Source organism: Leptidea sinapis, chromosome 26 (genome assembly GCF_905404315.1).
Source record: "Leptidea sinapis chromosome 26, ilLepSina1.1, whole genome shotgun sequence".
NCBI lineage: Eukaryota > Metazoa > Arthropoda > Insecta > Lepidoptera > Pieridae > Leptidea > Leptidea sinapis.
Window position 1 is genome coordinate 7,154,462 of NC_066290.1, and position 21,530 is coordinate 7,175,991.

The following is a 21,530-nucleotide window of genomic DNA, read 5'->3' on the forward strand; positions in this document are numbered from 1 at the left end:
GCACATTTTTTGCCTTAATTTCTTTTATATTTGGAGTTGAAGTCAAAACTAAAGAGCTTTGCTGTTTCTTTCGCTTACGTTTGCCTTGGCCACTTACGTAATGTCCTTTTGGGACAGGAGATATAACTTCAATAGGCACTGCTAACGTATAGGATGAGGGATGTTTTTCATTATCAATAGATGGGCGATTTTGATTTGCAGCAGGTAAAATAAGGTCTCGACTAGTGTTTTGCTGTTGAATTGTCTGCTGGTTCAGTAGAGTCGGTTGTTTGACCTGTTGTGTCATTATTGTCAGGTGTTACGGCGCGGATTATTTGTTGCTGAGTTTCAGAAGCTTGGAGATCGTTCGTTCCGGGAAGTGACATTAAATCGTCTAGCTGTTGTGTGGAGGGTCCTGCTATGGGAACTGGAATAGGACCTATTTGCTGATGATATTGCATATTGGAGGTGTCTTCCAGTGGTATGTTTGTAGTCTCTGCAGGTTCGTACATATAATCGGGAAATATTTCAGGGTTTAGAGGCCAAATCCCAGTGCTTTTGAATCCATTACAACCATTTTGCACTGTAGCTGCCTTACCATAAGCTTCTTTGAACAGGCCAGCAATTTGAAACTGTGTTACAACACGTCCTGGGTGTTGTTTAAGCCATTTGGATGTCTCTTGGTTGAAATATGTCTTCAAAGGCGCAAAAAATGAGACATCCAAAGGCTGGAGACGATGAGTGCAATGTGGAGGTAGACACAGAATAATAATGCCGTTTTGTTTGGCATATTCTAAAGTTTCAAGCCCTTTGTGGCTTGCATGCCCGTCGACAATCATTCTAACTTTATCGTCAATCGATGATTTAACAAAACTTTGAAAGTGTTTGAGCCATTTCAGAAATAAATCCGTTGCCATCCATCCTGATGGTTGAGCTACACCTAAAGTGCCAGGAGGTGCTTCATCGACCAATTCATTTTTCATATTTTTCCTAGAAAATATCATCATCGGCGGAACAAAGGTACCAATTGCACTAAAACAACAGACAACAGTGGTGTTCGTTCCACGTTCTGCGCTAGTTATTACGCCAACTTGCTTCCTACCAGTAGTAGCCAATATCTTCTGGGGTTTTTGTACAGTAGACAGGCTTGATTCGTCAGCATTATAAATTCTGTGTGGCCCAATGTTCTCAGATTCCAGCAGATGTCCGTAAATCTCAAAAAACTTATTGACTTGAGGTCGATTAAAAGCCTGAGCACGAGCAGCTGAAGTAGCTTCTGGTTTGCGTAAAGAAATATCTTTATTTCGTCTCAAAACCCTTCTAACCATTCTTGTCCAGCTTTTTGTTTTTGCGGGTTAAATTTATGTGCAAAACCGTTATTTTCAGCCAACTCAAAAGCTAATTCTTGAACAGACGTTCGCGTCAGTCCAAACAAACGAGATTCAAGTAATTTCCAATGCTCAACTAATTTTCTTTCCACATCAGGTGGAAAAGTAGCTTTCCAACACCCTAGACCCTTTGCAGAGGACTCCAAAGTTTTGTTACTATCCAAAGCATGTCTTCTTAGAGTTGCTTGTGGTACTCCAAATGTCTTCGACGCTAAAAGCCAGCCCATTTTGTTACTGCGAACTGCTTCCAAAGCTTTACGCGTTGATTCCTCACTCTAGGATTGACGATCAGTCGTCCGCTTATAATTACCGCGTAATTAGTATTATCTGTAAAGAAATTAACAGCTGATTAACGATAAACAGATATTGAGTACCTGCAATTAACTCATTGAGTTCTTATGGACAAAACGACATACCTATATCATTTTGTCCGTTACATATGTATGTCATTTTGTCCAAAAAGTTGTTATAAAAAATAAAAATTCAACAATAAATGCAAAATGATTATTATTTACGGAAAAAACTATTAGAAGGCAACAATAATTACTTAAGGGATGTAATAAATGTAAACACAAGATAATATTATGAAAAACATAACATTAATACACAAAATCCCTGCATTAAATAAAAACTCGCAACTTACCAATGTTTACCGTCGGCCATAGCACCCAAACGAAAGACTGGCGCGAGTTCACGTTTTGACAGGTTCGTATTTCCGGCTAGAGTCACGTGATGGAGTTATCTATGGCGGACTAGAAACGTCAGAATTTGAAATATGATGCCTGTGTCATTTTGTCCGTATATGTCATTTTGTACGTACCTCTCCTATATATATATATATATATATACAAGAATTGCTCATTTAAAGATATAAGATTCTATTGAATTTAAAGGAGAATTCAAGCCAGACGTCCTTAGATCGTAACACACCGGTAGCGTTTTTGAAGTAAGGAGAATAGGGGTTCAATAGTTATCTACCATGAACTATTTTTACGGATATCTAATAACGAGAGGGGTCACCTGTTGTTAAGTGATCACCGCCGCCCACATATTCTTGCAACAGCAGAGGAATCACAGAAGCGTTTCCGGCCGTACCCCATGTTGTATCGTCTCGGAAACACCCTACAAGGAATTACACAGCTTCAAATTCAAATATTTTTATTCAAAATAGGATGTGACATCACTTATTGAAAGTCAAAAAAACTACCACCCATTCCAAAATGAATGCCTGAGAAGAATGGGCGCAACAAACTCAGCGGGCTTTTTTTTTCATCAAAAATATGTTTTACAATTAAAGTAACATTAACAAAGTAACAAAGAAACATTGTACAATTAAACTTATTATTTAATAGCCTGAGGGCGGTCGCTCCATTCCCAATCTGTGGTATCATTAAGGAAATTCATTTATGTTATAGTAACCTTTACCACATCCTGTTGTAAAAGCATATACATCGCCCCACAAAAGACTTGCTAACTCGACTTAGCCGAGTAGTAGGCATTATAAGCTTATGTCTGTTCCTGGTGTTAACATTATGGTTATGACAGATTCTCGAATTCACTTATGTGCCTATGAACATACATTACATTATCTAGAATATATTGAGAAGCAACAGTCAAGATGTTATGTTGAATTTTGCTCTCAATGATTGCCTAGGTTATAAATAGCGCGAGTAGCCCTCTTCTGCAGCACAAATATTGTATTAATATCGGCAGCGCTGCCCCACAGCAATTATACCATAGGACATAATACTATGGAAGTAACTAAAGTATTAAAATCGCGCCGTATCTATGTCAGTTAATTGTATAATCTTTTTAACCTCTCCATCGAGTTCTCATTTCTAGAGACGTGACCAAAGAACGTCAGTATTCTTAGTTGCCCAATTGACTATAGTCTGTCTTTAATACGAAGCTCTTTGAGGATCTAGTATATTGAAGTAACGAAAATTGATTCCTTTCGAATTCTTTTTGATGTCATTCCTAATATACTAGATACTACTACCGCTTCGGAAACAATTGGCGGTCTGAGAGAGAAGACGCGGCGCAAGAAACTCTCCCAGCATTCTTTTTTTATACTTTTTTCATTAATAATATACAATATTTTACAGTCATTTCTATCGCTATAAAATAATCAAGTCCCAGGCTGTCCGATGATTTAGATTCAGCTGTGAAGTAATTGGATTTACGACAAAGCCATTTTGTTATAAAACATTTAAATTTATTTAAAGATAATGCCGGAACAGTGGCTGGGACCTTATTATAAAAGTGTATACATTTACCCTTAAAGCTATTATGTATCTTATGAAGCCTATTAGAATTAGTTACAAGCAGTCCCTTATTTCTATTGTTATAATAATGAAAATCACTATTAAGAGCAAACACAAGGTTACTCAACGTAACAGGGCCTACCACGAGAAGGTGATAGTGGAGTTGGGGAGCAGAGGCTAACACAAACAACACTTGCCGAGGTTCATATATTGGGCATGACTTCCCGTTAGGCTCCATGGTTGGAAACTGCTCAATACCGGAAAAGATGGCATAAACTGAAGGAGGCTTACACCTTAGAGGTTGAGAACGGCTAAAGAAGAAGAAGAAGAAGAAAGAAGACTGTCAGTAATTAGCTGTCAATAAGCTGAAGCTGTCGCAATATACCCGATAAGTCATTCTTATCGCCTTATATTGGGACGCGTCATTGCATACAAACATCTATCGCTGGTAAGCTAGACGTTGACAGACAGCGTGTACGGATAAGGTGAGTTAGCGTCGATATGTTTAGTGGGAAAGGTCAACGATACTTACGATTTTTATCCCAAGTAGGCCAGATCCGGAGATAGACTGAATATTGGGAACGGCCGTAGTCGATAGTTTGACATTGTTATCCTTTCCGTACGACATCCCGGAGAACGAGCTTCATACCTAGTTTGGTAACATATACTGATAATATGGTCCCTTTTATATAGGTCTATCCCTTCGATGGAAGCTTGGGGCCATGTATTAGCATGGGGCTCGGGGCTACAGCTCAAAAAAGTCCACATATAGTCCGTTCCTGTTAACGTTTGGTGCATGAAATAAAAGTCTGTGAACCAGTTTTGTTTAGGTATTCTTTATTTAAATAACCTTATAGATCTTTCTAAGGTAAAAGTATAAAAATAAAAAATTTTGTTAGCTTTTTACCCAAAATTTTATAAATAACAATATTTATTAAAATATATTACATCACAAATTGAGATACCCACACAAAAAGTTTAGACAGTTTATTTGTTAAGGGTTTATTTTAATTTTTTCTATCCAATACGAGATAACATGAAGGGTATGATGTACAATGTGACTTATTACATAATATAATGAGGGTAGGTAGATAACTCAACTTTTACAATAGCACATAGCTAAAAAGCATAAATAAACTATCATAGATTTCAGCGTGGATAGGAAGTAAGCTGGACGTATAAATAAAACTATTCAAGATAACTTTGAATGGTCAAAAATTGTATAATAGAACCAACCAGTTTCCTTCCTTTTATCCATATTCAGACTCTAGAACACTTGGTACTTGGTTTATCTTTAACAGAAAATCTCATAATAAGCTAATTTTAAACAAAATAGAGTTACCTACCTACTTGTGTATACCAGATTATTGTCGTCGTTTACCAAGCAAGCATGTAATATTTTTTAATAATTGAGTTGATAGTTTTTAAAACATGAATAATTATACAATTTTTATTGGCACCTCAAAGCAAACAATATCTTTTTTATTATGGATAAGGGACCAATGTACCTTTGCTTCGATTGACGGATATACTTGATAAATTGGGAAAGAATCCCTGTATGTATATGTGGTTCCTGCTTTGAGGGGGCACGAGGCCTTCTGTCCATCTGTAGTGGTGATTTTGTCGCAGACATCTTGACCGTCAACTCCGATGAAAGGTAAATCAATTCCTAAAAGATTTGCGACAACGTGGTTCGTGACTGAATCCACGTCCTTTTCTGTAAAAATAGAAATAAAATTCATTAGTTTAAAAATAATTAATGCCTACGTATTTATTAATAAGTAATTTTTTACATAAATACTTATGACATTATAATTGAAATGATTTGTAAACCGATGAAATTGTAAATCTTGATTTAAACGAGTGGCAATGAGTTTCTTGCTACTTCTTCTCATTAGCTCAACCCTTTACGAAGTAGCCGTAGATTCAATAAGAACAATTTTTTTTCGACATTCATAAGTGTCATTTTCTCTTTTTTTTTCAGTTTTATTTCTTTTTATTATTGACTAGTTACAGACCCGACAGCCGTTGTTCTGTATATAATAAATAAAATAATGTTTTTATATGAATTTGTCAATGTATATCATAACATCAAAAATTATTTCGTAAAATATGCACCCTGCTTTCGTTATGAAATTGTTTCACAGCAGAACTGTCAAACCGTGAATACCGTATGAATTTGTCACTATATCATAACATCAAAAATTACTTCGTAAAATATGCACCCTGCTGTCGTTATGAAATTGTTTCACAGCAGAACTGTCAAACCGTGAATACCGTATGAATTTGTCACTGTATATCATAACATCAAAAATTACTTCGTAAAATATGCACCCTGCTGTCGTTATGAAATTGTTTCACAGCAGAACTGTCAAACCGTGAATACCGTATGAATTTGTCACTGTATATCATAACATCAAAAATTACTTCGTAAAATATGCACCCTGCTGTCGTTATGAAATTGTTTCACAGCAGAACTGTCAAACCGTACGTATATAAATTCTCTCATAGAAATTATGTATGGACTCATCAAAGGAAAAACAAATTTGTTGTTTTTATTTAATTTAGCAGCATTTTCCTATTTATTCACCTTTTAAACCTTCTCTGGACTTCCACAAATAATTCAAGACCAAAATTTGCCAAATCGGTCCAGCCGTTCTCGAGTTTTAGCGAGACTAACGAACAGCAATTCATTTTTATATATATAGACGTGATTATTGAATTTATTAACGAGGCGGCGACAAAAATGCTTCAATTATGTACGTTGTTCTGAATTGTCTCAATTTAAAATAACGACTGTTCAATATCAATTAAACTTATTCTTTAATAATTAGGTATTCTGTGTAGTGTATATCCTTGTCTATTTGCACAAGACTTCATATTTTTCTTTGAGCTCTCTGCGTGTGTGGGAATATAACAATAAGGAATAATAATATAATAATATAATAATGGAACATAGGTACTTAAATAAATACAGCAAGTTGATCAAAGAATTGGTCACAGTTCAGCTCATCATCATTATGAAGACGTCCACTGCTGGACAAAGGCCTCCCCCAAAGATTTACACGACGATCGGTCCTGCGCTGCCCTCATCCAACGTATTCCGGCGATCTTGACCAGATCGTCGGTCCATCTTGTGGGGGGCCTACCAACACTGCGTCTTCCGGTACTTGGTCGCCATTCGAGGACTTTACTGCCCCAACGGCCATATGTTCAGATCAGCTCAATGTTTCCAAATTAGTTAGGTTATAGTTTGTAATTAGTTTAGTTTGAAATAACCGTCTATTACTGCATGTATATGAATATATGTACGGTACATAGACCAAAATATTTTTTTCTGTCTGTCTGTCTGTTTGTTCCGGCTAATCTCTGAAATGGCTGGATAGATTTTGACAGGACTTTTATTGGCAGGTAGCTGATGTAAGAAGGAGTAACTAAGGCTACATTTATTTTCGAAAAAATGTTTTATTTTAGAAAAATAAAGTAATGTTGCAATGTCCAAGAAACTCTAAAAATAATGTATATGGCAAAACAACGTTTGCCGGGTCAGCTACTAATATATAATTAGGTAATCTCTGAAATAGTCAGTACTATTTTCATCTAATTTTCTTAATTTTTTTAAGAGATTAACAAACTTTACCTGGAATAAAACTTATGACGATATTCTGCGTGGAGCCTTTCCTGAGTTTGCAGGGAGATTTCTTGCACTGCTGCAGTTGAACATTTTCGCTTAAGTTTGGTATTGATTGTCCTGTAATATAAAACATGAATTACAATTAAATGATGTATGGAATGGACAGTCTTGTTTAATAAATAAATCTATTAATGAGTTGCGTTTCACACAGTTTCTTGGAAGTCAGATTGCTTTGCCACTTTTTTTTACGAAAATAAGGGACAAGACGAGCAGGACAGTCAGTTTATGGTAATTGATACCCCCTGCCCATTACAATGCAGTGGCGCTCAGGATTCTTGAAAAACCCTAAAAACTAAGCGGCACTACTACTGCGCTCGTCACCTTGAGACATAAGATGTATATATATAAGTCTCATTTGCCCAGTAATTTCACTAGCTACTGCGCCCTTCAGACTGTAACAAAGTAATGCTTTCCCATTACTGCTTCACGGCAGCAATAGGCGCCGTTGTGGTACACATAATCCATCCGGGTACCTGTGCAAAGGAGCCTCCCACTGGTCTTATTCGTTTTCTGTCACTTGGCGAAGCATGATTAAGGATTCTCCAAAACAACAGATATCTTCGGCAACTTTTGGTTTCTTATAAGAAACCAACCCTCAATATAGGGTTAAGACCTAAATTGACTGTGAATCATCATAAATTGATCTCAGAATAAATTACTCCAAATAACACAATTCTACTAACATTGTTTCCAATAATACAGAAAAGCAAATTACATCGGATGGTTATCTTAATCATTTATTCATCAATTCTTAATAATAATTATTAATTTAACCTTTAAACGTAATAGGTATGCCCTGTATACCCGCCCTCGCCCAATGAGCAAGGTCACTGGCATATGCGAGATGATTATACCACCATCGCGCTGATTGAAGTACAGCAACATACATACATACATACATACATATAATCACGCCTCTTTCCCGTAGGAATAGGCAGAGACCACTTCTTTCCAATTGCTACGACCCTTACATACTTGTTTCGCAAGTACAGCAAGCACTACGTAAATGATGCAAGGCATGAAAAATGTAACGCCTGATCATATTTTGTGGGCAAATACTTTCTTACTCAACTTTTGTTTCAAAAAGTAAGGCGCAAACAGTTATATGCCTTCAATCTTTGTTATTGATTACTAATCCTAATAAATTAACTTTCACAATAAAAGTACAAGCTTTATGCATATCTCTTCTGAGTTTCGTACTAAAGCGTCATACCGAGAAACATCAAATCAAATCAAAATCAGTTTATTCACGTACGTCACTGAAATGACACTTATGAATGTCAAAAAGAAAATCAATTATTTTTCTTATTGAATCCTACCGCTACTTCGTAAAGCTAATGAGAAGAAGTAGCAAGAAACTCATTGCCACTCTTTTATATCAAGATTTACATTTAAGTACATCGATTTACAAATCATTTCAAATTACAATGTAATATGTAAAATGATGCAACAGACACACTCAAACGTCAAATAGTCAATGTCTTATGCGAGTAAGTCAAAAAAGTAAATGTAAATTAATACAAAAGTTATTGAGTACAGTAGCTGCATCATCCACATACACCAAAAATAAATAAAGGTATTCTGTGAGCATTTTATAAGCGATTATAAATAAATAAATATGTATATATCCATACTGTTTCGATACCATCCATACCATCGTGTTTTACTGTAAATTAAAATGGTAGTTAATAATATCGCTGGAGTGTTAATTATAACCAACAGCAAGCAGTGGCAAGTTTCAAATAATACTTAAGGGTATGTGTAACAGGATAAAGCAGTGTCCATAGCTCCAAATGCTATATTTTCACCATAAAAGTTGCCATAAAACACCTTGTTTGCGTGTTTTCTAATAACCCTTTCGTCTTAATAGCGAAATATGCATATTGATTTGATTAATATATACAGGATGTAATCGTAAAGTATGACCAGGCGATGATTCTGTAACTATTACAGATAAAGAAAAACCTTTAAAATGATATGTATAGTAGGTACGTTATCTATTCAGCAAAATTACATCAAAAACTTTTATAAAATCAAGCAAGAAGTATATAATATATATAGTATTGATAATATCAAATTTTAATATTTAACACCGTAATTCATTTAGTATGAAATTAGTCGAAAGGTTAAGTTTCCAAATATTAAAAGATTGTTTTAGCTTAGTAGGTACAGATATTAGACGGTCGAAGTAGCGGCCTTGTTGTGCGGTACAATGACCTAATACTCTCATACTAAATGTATGGAAGTGTTTAAAGCACTGTAAACGTAATAGCAGATAGGTACCAAGGTAACACTAACCCCCTTATTCATAATGGTCCGCTAACTTTAAACAGCCGCTTAGGAGTGTTTTTTCTCATTCTGACTTAGGTCAATAGAAGAAGTCAGAGTGAGAATTAGCAATGCTTTAAGTTAGCAGACTATTATGAATAAGGGGGTAAAAGTTTTGCGTAACTTAAAAAAACAACATGTTATAACCAAAATATTATGTTTATTGCTTTTCAAAATACTCTCCTTTACATTTTAAACATTTTTTCATGCGATCGAACCATTATTCAAAACAGGAGGACCACAGATCTAAAGTCAAGTTTTGTACGTGCTGATTGAACGCTATCACTGCCTCTTCGCAATTGGTAAAATGAAACCCTTCATCAAATCTTTGATTTTGGGGAAAATACAGAAACCACAGGGTGCTAGGTCGGGGCTATGTGCAGGATGGGTGACGAGTTGTACTTTTTCGGAACTTAAAAATGACTAGAGTTTTGAGAGTGTGTCTGAAGAAGCATTGTCATGATGTCGGAGAACGCGGTTTTTGGGTTGTCTTTCGCGATTTTTTTTTAACATCCTGGGTAAACAAATGGTAGAATACCACACGGCATTAATACTCTTTTGATCTTTAAGTTGTATTGTGCAGGTGGTACCCGTAGCTGAGAAAAAAATGCGATAATTTTTTTACTAACGCTTTTTTTTCTTTTTTTTTTCTTTATGAAAATTAGGGACGAGTCGAGCAGGACGTTCAGCTGATGGTAATTGATACGCCCTACCCATTACAATGCAGTGCCGCTCAGGATTCTTGAAAACCCCAAAAATTTGAGCAACACCATAATTGCGCTCGTCACCCTGAGACATAAGATGTTAAGTCTCATTTGCCTAGTAATGTCGCTAGCTACGGCGCCCTCCAGACCGAAACACAGTAATGTTTACCCATTACTGCTTTACGGCAGAAATAGGCGCCGTTGTGGTATCCATAATCTAGCCGGCTTCCTGTGCAAAGGAGCCTCCCACTAGTTTCTCGCCTGCCTCACTTTTGTTGGCCTGTTTTCATTTTCAAACACCCATTCACAAGATTGCTGTGTTTTTTCGGGGTCAAAACAATAAATCCTCGTTTCGTCTCCTTTTACAATGTCATAAACAGCATTAGAATGTCCGTGGTCGTACTCCATTAGCATCTGTGAGCACCATTCCACGCGAGCCCGCTTCTGCTCACTTTACGGAGATTCTTAGGGGAAACCCCCTATTTGTATTTACTTTGTTAACCGTCTTTTCCTATTGCGATAATATATCACTGTGTCCTTACACTAGATTATTGTACCTATTATTAACCACTAATTCTTTATAATAACCACTTTTTCATACCGGATAAGTAAATAATACTAACCTTATTTTTTATTTAACTTATCTCTCATATAAGTTCCTTTTTTGTCTTAATAATAATAAAGAATTCTATAAACCGAAGCAAGGGAGTGATGTAGAGTCTAGAGAGAAGCGACGCATTCAAGCCCACACCCACACTTAGGTCCCACTTAACCTCGTCACTTAACATAATGTTAGTGATGCAATATTTGCAAATAAACTACGATCGCAACCGACGTGTTGCCGATTAAAAAACGAAACAGAAACTCTGAGAAGGGCATAAAATATTTTTTGTTTCGGTCATTTTAATCCAAACAATATTTGTGATCTCGGTATTTCAATTCAATGTGTCAATGTCGTGTGTCAATGTCATGTCATGTGTCATTTCCAGGTTACTTAATACTTTACAAACAGCTTAATAATTGTTACCCCGCCCAACTTCCTTTAAATGTCTCCTCTCCCTAGTTTTCACTCCTTTTGTATATATTTTGTGTAAATATATTAAAATAAATAAGATTAAGTTGTAAATAGCACTAAGTACTTATATCAAATAATTTAAGTAATTATATTTGTGTTTGTCTATAGTCCTAACAGCATGTATATTTGTTTCAGGTATAAGAAAATAAAACTTGTTTCAATCTTAAGCACCGATCAATACCATTAAAATTAGTAAACAAATACTCTAAGCTTGGTGGTCTACCTTAACGTGACATTGGCAAACTTGTGGTATACCTTCCACAGGAGCCATAGTAGGAAGAATAGAATAGAATAGAATAATTGTTACATAAGTAACAATAATGAAAAGAGGTAATTATTGTTAGTTGTTTAGGTAGTATAATCTAATATATAAGATTCTCATGTCGCGGTGTTTGTAGTTAAACTCCTTCGAAACGGCTTGACCGTTTCTCATGAAATTTTGAGTTCCAATTCTCAGACCTACCCAGGTCTGAGAATCAGACAACATTTATTTTTCATCCCCCTAAATGTTAAGGGTGGTCCACGCCAATTTTTTTTTTAATTTTTTTACTCTTTTTTTAAATTTTATTATGAGTCAGTATTAATAAATACCTACATACAATTTCAAAATTTCACCCATCTACGATGAACAGGTACTTTTGTATCGCGATTTTAATATAGGAAATACAACGTTTGCTGGGTCAGCTAGTATGAATATAAATATATTATGTAAGTACCAAATATCTACTTTAGCTGCGCTAAGTTTTTACATGCCAATACGAAGTTCATGTTTTTGCACAAGCATACGAGGTTATTTAATGATTGTTAAATGTTAAGGATCGTTGAAAAACCTCTTTATTAATTCTTATATTCGCAGCGCTACGAACTAACTCGTAAAATACCAGTTTTTATTGAAGTTAAGTACCCACTACTCGGAAACCCATTGTCAGACGTTTAGTTGTTTTACCTACAATAATTATTGTATTAACTGGCGTCTCATACAATGAATACACTCAAACTCATAATGAAAGTTGCTTATGTTATCTTTGTTTTTATTTTCTATATATTTGTATTTATGTGTTTTTATGTACATATCTTTATATATATATATGTATATATAAATATATATTTGTATCAGTGGTTCTTTAAACTTTTTTATTTTTTTTTGTAATTATTATTAATAAGTCTTAAAACTTCACTATGTAATAAGCATCGTTAGGAACTATTTTGGCTAGTGTAATATTTATCGATTTTCATACCTTTATGTAATATAAATAGCTGTAAGTAAGTTTCTTTATACAAATAAATAAATAAATATTAATAATAAATAATCTGATATCGAAAGTACCTAAGTTACCTAATCAATAAAATAACATCTTTATTTTTTAAATGGTGCGAGGAGTATCCAAAATATTTATATTAATATCTTGTAAAATCTACTATTATTTATTTGAATGAGCAAACATTACTTTCCCAAGGTGTCCGTGATATTGGTCCAACTTGAAATGAATATTTATTCTACAACAACTAATGAAGCCACTTCCTCAATCAATGGCTTACTTTAATTAAATATCCGGTATGCTAATACTGTTAATAATTAAGTAGAATACCTATTATCTTTATGTTTTATAAACCCAATCCTTATAGCAGGTACACAAAATTTTAACTTGTTTAGGCAGTTTAATTACCTATATCACTACATATTATTAAGGCGAGGAGTAAGCAGAAAACACGCAAACATGGTGTTTTTAGACAAGTTTTGTGGTGATAATATATCATTTCTAGCAATGAACATTACCTAATTATGTTACACATATCCTTAAGTCTTGTTTATAGATTGCTAATGCTTGCTGTTGGTTATAGTTAACACTCCCGAGTCTTTTTGAACTACCACTTTTCTATGCAGTTAAACAAGTTTTTTGGCATGGCAGGACGCATTCTTTTAGTACTACTCTCAGAAAAGTTATTCTTATAGCTTGTACTTTTTTGTGTAGGTACATTTATTCAGATTAGTAGTGAATAACGAGGATTGTAAACAAAAAAACTGTTTTCCACGCAAGAATTTTGAAAATATTGGCTTTGTTACATAGATGGCAAGCTGGCAGCCGTGAACTCTTATCGCTCAAGGTCGTTATCGTCATTTAGTGTCGCCTTAAACAAAGTGCTCAGCCGCGATGTCTGTTTGCGATAAACTCAAAAACTACTGCACCGATTTTCATGCTGTTTTCGCCAATGGAGTGTGTGGTTCTTGAGGAAGGTATAAAACTTGTTAAGTTTTTTTATACATTTTTGTATATATTTACGATATTTGCTGGAGGTGTCGGTAAAAAATTCATTCCCGACTCGTGGTCACACCAGTTTGTCACACCAGTGCGATTACAAGTAATTTTTAATCCTCGTCGTCACACCAAGGGTTGTACAACACCAGTGTCAACTTCTAAACATAAAAGGCATAAAAGGCATTTATTTTCTCAAAATTGATTCCTTTAGAATTCATTTTGATGTCATTTCTAATTACTACTAGATACTACTACCGCTTCGGAAACAAATGGCGCTCTGAGAGAGTTAGTTATAATAATGAAAATCACTATTAAGTGCAAAAAGGTGACGATTTTTGTGAACCTATATAAAATTTTCATAAATGTACCGACAATGAACAGTCATAATATTTATATCTTTAAATTTTTCTTTGAGAGACTGTCTATAACCAAGCTGATATATAGCACGAACAGCTCTCTTTTGCAGAGCAAACACTATATCAATGTCAGCAGCATGACCCCATAGTAAAATACCTTTCGTCATGATGCTGTGAAAATAACTGAAGTACACTAATCTAGCGGTCGCAACATTCGTGTACTCTCTAATCTTTCTAACTGCATATGCCGCAGAGCTGAGTCTATCTGCTAGATAACATAACATAAAATATCCCAAAAGTCGACTTCCCTCCGAAATCTTGCTCAATGTAATCACGTGTTAACCAGTAGATATATTATTCAATTAATACCTACTGTATAATTTCCATCACAAATGAAGTTAAATTGTTAACATGTTCAATGCGCGTGCAATGTCTAGAGATATAATTTAATTAACCCACAAGAGCTCACAGCAAACTGCGGCGCATTCCTTAACCTGCTTATAAAGATTCTGCGGTCTAACGACATACACATCACAGGGTTAAAAAAATATTTTTAACCAATGAGGTCCCTAAGTGGTATCGGTTTTAGTATTATTATTAAACTCTATTACAATTTAATCTTATTCTCTATATTTATATCACATGTGGTCGCTAACTATGAGCCTTGTGAGAAAGCTCATGGTCGCTCAGAGGGCAATGGAGAGGGCTATACTCGCAGTTTCCCTGCGAGATCGAATCAGAAATTAGGAGATCCGTAGAAGAACCAAAGCTACCGACATCGTCCAAATGATTGCGAAACTGATGTGGCAGGAGGCAGGGCACATAGTTCGACAGACAGATGGACGTTGGGGCAGTAAAGCCCTCGAATGGCGACCACGTACCGGAAGACGCAGACCGACGATCTGGTCAAGATCGACGGAATACGTTGAATGAGGGAAGCGCAGGACCGATCGTCGTGGAAATCTTTGGAGGAGGCCTTTGTCCAGCAGTGGACATCTTCCAGCTGATGTTGATGATGATATCACATATTCATGCAAAACTCTCGAAAGTGAGTCTCGCTGGCGTAGGTTCACGAGTCACGACAATTCCGTCGTTGGCTAGGGCGACAGACTGAGGAAGAAGGAGTTGCCTTCTGTATCAGATCCGTAATCCAATTAATTAGCGACAGCGTCTTGAGATAATGGTCTCTTCGCAATAGCAAACTGTTCCGTATATAATTCCATAATAAAAACCGACTTATTAGTCGGTTCACGGAAACGACTATCGGGACAATTATTGTTGAATCAACGTCGCACATGCCAACAACATCAGTAACCTCGTATGTTAGGTCTAGACTCTAGATACTTCGACAATTTCGCTATCTCCGCAAGCACAAGGTTATGATGATAACCTCTCGTCCGTGTGATGACACGGAACAGTTATATTTACAACAAATGCCCGACGCTCTAACCGGTCTCCCCAATCGATATAAGGCTTAATAGCAATAATAGTTCTGTCCGTGATGATAGGTAAGTAGAGCTTGGCACGGCCGTTTTCCAGGACTGGCTCGGGAGTATACTTTTAATATACAACTTCAAAATTCACAAGATCGTATCGAAGAGAAGTTGTTGTTGAATTATCAAATACTAAGTACTATTATGCCAACTCTCCCCATTGGCAAGACGAAAACAACCGGAAATCATATGTCTGATGGACTCACCAGGATGGTAGCACGTCCGACATAATATGTCTATTTTGCCATCCATCATAGTCGTATAGAGATATGAGCATCTAGCGATATGTTTCATACATCTGAATACATTTTTAAAAAGAAAATTTGTGTGCAACGAAAAGCACACTTGTAATTATTGTGTCCTTGTAAAGTCCGTTCTTTTTTTTTCAACATTTACTTAAGTACATTCATTGAAATATAAAATTTGTTAATTACCTGGAACCACGGACTAGTAAAAAAATAAGGACTCCATGTCACCTTACATAACAGTGTAACACCAAAATAAGCCGATTAACGTGTAAATACATACATAGCCCCACGTACACACTTACAGGCCGATAGGCGGCCATTATGAAAATTGTCATCGTATGTGACAGATCAGTTTGCGTCTCAATAAAATATTTTAAAAATGCCGTCGTGCATTGTGAAAAAGTGTATAAACGATACTATATAAGTATTTGTGGCCATATATGATTATTTAAGGGAGAAAAAATTGTGTAACTAGTATCCCCCATAACCTCACACACACTAGCATAACGGTGCTTCACTTGCTAATATCACGGCGCGGAGTCCTTCTTTTTGTACTCATCAGTGCCTGGAACACGATTTACAATAATTCGTATAACCAAAGACGCACTGGGAACTGAAGATATAAAGGTTGGTGAGACAACGCCCAATATTGTGCGTAAACTCATTGCATTGACATGTAGGTATAAATAAACTTATAAGAATTAGTTTTACTACTTACTCTGTCCGAAATATTATGATTTTAAAATTGAAACAGGAAATAGGTAATGGAACTCCGAATAGGTGGTTGGAAAATTTCATAATAAACGCCTGTAAAATCGTCCATAAATTTTACAAAAATTAAGATATAGGTGCTAGAATATTAAACTCAGGGGCTATAATATGAACCTTATACGAAATTTGGACATTTCTTGCTAATAAAAAGTTAGCATTTGAAAAAATTTACCAACGATTTAGTTCAAATATATTTGATAGATCATCTATATCAGTCACAATTCACCAACCAAATCATCTTTTGACATTGATGGCACAACGAATGGCGAGGATAAAACTATAATCTTGAAATGCGAGACCAACAATTGAGTAAAATAAATTGAATAATATATTAATTATCAACTTATTATATTGTGTGCGAGGTCAGACACTTGCAAGCTAGCCTCTACAACAGACTGCCCGATGATTTGCTCCGTGGCCTTATGCGAAACACGAAACAACATTGCATTTTTTATTTGAACTACAAGCACATAAATTATAATATTTATCTTAATACATAAGAGTAAAAAATAAAAATAAGTTAAAATAAAATATTTCTGGTAATCTTATATTGAATACTTACTTGATTAAGCTTTATGAACATCCTATTTGTTTAAAACACATTATCTAAAAATAATTAAATTTAGTAATATATATAAGATATTACCTACTTCTCATTTAGCAACTTTGGTTCACCAAAAGATTATATTATTATAGGCCGATAGGCGACCAGAGAATTGTCATCGTCTGTGACAGATCAGTTTGCGTCTCAATAAAATATTTTAAAAATGCCGTCGTGCGTTGTGAAAAAGTGTAAAAACGATACTATATAAGTATTTGTGGCCATATATTATGATTATTGAAGGGAGAAAAAATTGTGTAACTAGTATCCCCCGTAACCGCACACAAACTAGCATAACGGTGCGTCACTTGCCTAATATCACGGCGCGCACTTTTTTTACTCGTCCGTGTGCATATTATTTTTTTTTTATTTACGCGGTCATGACTTTTACAGTTAAGTTATAATGTTTTAAGTCAATTTGATAAGTTTAGTAGCAAGTTTTGATACACAAAATAAAAATTCTTGGCATTGAATTCTCAAAATTCTTTTCACTGGTTCCTTATATTATTTTATAACCAGTTTTAATTTGATTATTATTATTTTCACATCAACATTTGTCAAAAATAGTAACGTAGATTACGTAATAGTTTTTGCATTTATGTTGGGTTACCTCTGTATGTATATTGTAGTACACTTTAGAAAGGAAAAAGCAAAGAATGAGCTAGTAACGGAAATAAAACCAAAAAAAAAATAGTAAGACGTATTTGGAAAAGTTACATAAATATAATAAAAGGCATAAAAAGGCGTAAAAGGCATATATTTTCTCAAAATTGATTCCTTTAGAATTCTTTTTGATGTCATTTCTAATAACTACTAGATACCACTACTGCTTTGGAAACAAATGGCTCTCTTTTCAATAAAAATATACAATATTGTACAGTCATTTCTATCGCTATAAAATAATCACAATCTAGTCCCAGGCCGTCCAATCATTTAGATATTCAGCAGTGGAGTAATAGGATTTACGACAGAGCCATTTTTTTTATAAAACATTTAAATTATTTATAGATAATGCCTGAAACGTGGCTGGGACTTTATTATAGAAGTGTATACATTTACCCTTAAAGCTATTATGTATCTTATGAAGCCTACTAGAATTAGTTACTATTAGCTACTAATATAGGTACAACTCAGCAAGCACAATATAACGAATTTAATAATGATTTTTATAAATTCGACATCGATAAAAATACTGTTCATAACTGGATTTACCAATCGGGATAAAAAAATCTTTGTTAATAATATTAAAGTTTATGAATTACGTAAGTACTATGAACTTCAGTCTGAATAAAGTTTTTCATAGCATTGCATTGTTGTTCAGAAACAATTAGAAACTTCTATAAATTATTCATTAATGATAATGATTATAACACTAAATGATGCTGAATACCTACATTATTATTAAAATTAAAATTATCTATCTAATAATCCCAGTTATCTTGCTAATTTTGTCCTTTACAATTACAATCTCATTTTAATGCTGGACTTTGATATTATATTGCATCGGTGCATTGCTAATCTGCATTGGACGAAAAAATATCAAAACCGGATTCTAAATGCTTTTTTTTTTCAAAACGCGAATCTTAGCACATTTGATAGCAATCGAACACACGAATTTAACCACCGCCACTGTCACACCACTCAAAAATTTACTGCATTGCTGTCACCGTTTACTGACAAGATCATTTCTATCCATAGTTATATAGTTAATGTATTTTCGCTTTATGTCGATAGGTTATTGAAATGTAAGTAAGCGTAAAAGGATAGATTTGTCTTACCTCTAGTAAGTTAAACTAAGGATAGATAGGTTATTGAAAACGGCCGTTAATGAAATAAGCATTTTGACAGTTGCATCTCAATATATTCTTCATGTTCTGTGTGTTTATAAGCACACGAATTTGCTACAACAAACATATGCCTACTTGTTATGCCTTCTTCTCGGTTAAGTCGTTTATATATTATTTACAACATGATCCCAGATATGTACCTACAAAACAAATGTATTACGAAATAATAAAGATACCACAGACTGGGAATGGAGTGAACACCTTTAGGCTGTGTAATTATAAATGTTTATTGTACGATATTAGGTATATATTTTAACGAAATTTTAAAAAAAACCTTCGCCGGGTTTGTTTTGCCCTGTCTTCTCAGCAGTGAGGCACGTTATTTGGAGTCGGTGGTAGTTTTTGACGTACAATAAGCGATTTTAAATCTTATTTTGAATAAAAATATTTTAATTTGAATACCAAAGGAATCACAGGAGCGTTGCCGGCATTTTACGTAAGTGTACGGTTTTTTTAAGTTACCCATGTCGTACCGTACTGGAAACCACGGACAAGGATGCTCATTGTATAGTTACCAGTGGAAGGCTCCTTTGCACAGGAAGCTGGATAGATTATGGATACCACAACGGCACCAATTTCTGACGTGAAGCAGTAATGTGTAATCATTACTGTGTTTCGGTCTGTAGGGAGCCGTAGCTAGTGAAATTACTGGGCAAATGCGACTTAACATCTTATGTCTCAAGGTGATGAGCGTAATTGTAGTGCCGCTCAGAATTTTTGGGTTTTTCAAGAATCCTGAGCGGCACTGCATTGTACTGGGTAGGGCTTAACAATTACCATTAGCGGAACGTCCTGCTCCTCCCGTCCCTTATTTTCATTTAAAAAAAAATAGTTTGGTTTTACATGGAAGATGGTTCCTTGAAAACCGCAGTAGTACACGCCAGACCCCAGATGGTGGGGATGATAATATCCTAGTTTGTGGCGTATTGAATATGCCATTCGTTTAAAATTACTTATTTAAAGTGTATAGTTGAACGGCATAATCATGGCAAATTATAGAATACTAGCTGCCCCGACAGACGTTGTTCTGTACATAATAAAAAAAATACTGTTTTATAGGAATGCGCCAATAATATTTCAAAACACCAAGAATTATTTCTTAAAAAACGCTCCCTGTTGTTAGAATGAAATTGTTTCACAGCAGAACTGTCAAACCGTGCGTCACTAATTTCTCTCATAGAAAATATGTCCATACAAAACAAATATTGAAACTAAAAATAATTATGGGTCCCAAATCGAAATAAAAACTATCCTATCTCTCAAGTTGGACCAAATTGCACTCCATGAAGTAATCCCCATTAAAATCCGTTCATTAGTTTAGGAGTCCATCGCGGACAAACAACGTGTCACGTAATTTATATATATTAAGATTTGTCAGAATAACCTTAATGACGTTGTTGCTCCTACACGCAAACACTTCATGAGACGGGGTCACTAGCAACTAAACAATTAGAACCACAGACATGGATCCAAATAGATGCCGCGAGTGGATGTACTTCGCGTGGCCAAAAGAGGAGCAATGCTCTTCCTTTGACGCTTTCATTTTATTTTTTTATTATGATTTATAATACATTGCCGATTTTAGTAATAAGCAATACCGACTATTGATGAAATGAGTTTCTTGCTACTTCTTTTCATCAGCTCAACCCTTTACGAAATAGCGGTAAATTCAATAAGAAACAATATTTTTATTTTCTTTTTGACATTCATAAGTGTCATTTCCGTGACCTACATGAATAAAGTGTTTTTGAATTTGAATTTGATGTACTGAAAACGTCAACTAATGATGAGGTGAGTGGCTTAACGTTAGACTCGATGCACTGGCATTTTTAACGACGTCACAGTAGGTACAAAAAAAGGGCACGTTTTCATACAGACGGAGGGATTTACGTTATCTACTTGGATCTATGTCTGTGATTAGAACGTTTTCACACAGGCGTTTATAAAAACCCACCAAAACCGCAACGACATATGAGTCAGTAATATTAAGAGTTAAATTTATGACATTAATGCCGGCTGTAGACGAAAATTCGAGATCATTTGTGCTCTAAGACTCATTCTACCAATTTTAGCACTTAGTTATGACGTTATTCCACCCGATGTGCGAACATAAAATACTTATTGTACAAGATATCTTTTCCATCTTATAATAGGCGAAAGCAAAGCAATGGAAGAAGTAATACTATTGGTGTACAATAATATTTTTAAGTCTTCGATATAGAAAGTAGGTCTTATGTAAGAACTTGCCTGGACATTGTGATATTAAGTTGCTTGCAACGGCGATCCCCAAGAGACAACACACGACTAAGCACTGGGAAAACATGTTTATGTCTGATTGACAAGATTCAAACTGCACGAGCTCCGCTTAAATGGTCTCTTTAAACGTTCATTTCTTGACTATAATCACAATACAGACACAGTGTAACACTTAGCTCTTAAAACATACAACATAAGGTTGATAATAGTTCATTTTTATGCGATCACGTGAATTTTTTACTTTGTAGTCGGTTCCTCAAGCTATTAG

The 21,530-nt window shown here is 35.0% G+C and overlaps 1 protein-coding gene across 1 annotated transcript; it reads right to left on the reverse strand.

Moving 5' to 3' along the window:
- Positions 1–4,451: 4,451 nt before the first annotated feature.
- On the reverse strand, positions 4,452–21,421 carry LOC126972372 (ecdysteroid-regulated 16 kDa protein-like). The gene is made up of 3 exons (XM_050819069.1): positions 21,254–21,421; positions 7,272–7,382; positions 4,452–5,348 (listed from the first exon to the last, which is right to left on the reverse strand). Exons 1-3 carry the CDS (start codon positions 21,327–21,329, stop codon positions 5,071–5,073), a joined length of 465 nt encoding a protein of 154 aa, XP_050675026.1. The 5' UTR covers positions 21,330–21,421; the 3' UTR covers positions 4,452–5,070.
- Between the last annotated feature and the right edge of the window lie 109 nt (positions 21,422–21,530).

Bases quoted from the DNA above. Each gene is read 5' to 3' on its own strand.
- LOC126972372 (XM_050819069.1), bottom strand. From the start codon at position 21,329: ATGTTTTCCCAGTGCTTAGTCGTGTGTTGTCTCTTGGGGATCGCCGTT. The intron at 7,383-21,253 runs GCAAGTTCTTAC...TTTATATTACAG, and splicing joins CTTAATATCACAATGTCCAG to GACAATCAATACCAAACTTA. The intron at 5,349-7,271 runs GTAAAGTTTGTT...CTATTTTTACAG, and splicing joins CGTCATAAGTTTTATTCCAG to AAAAGGACGTGGATTCAGTC.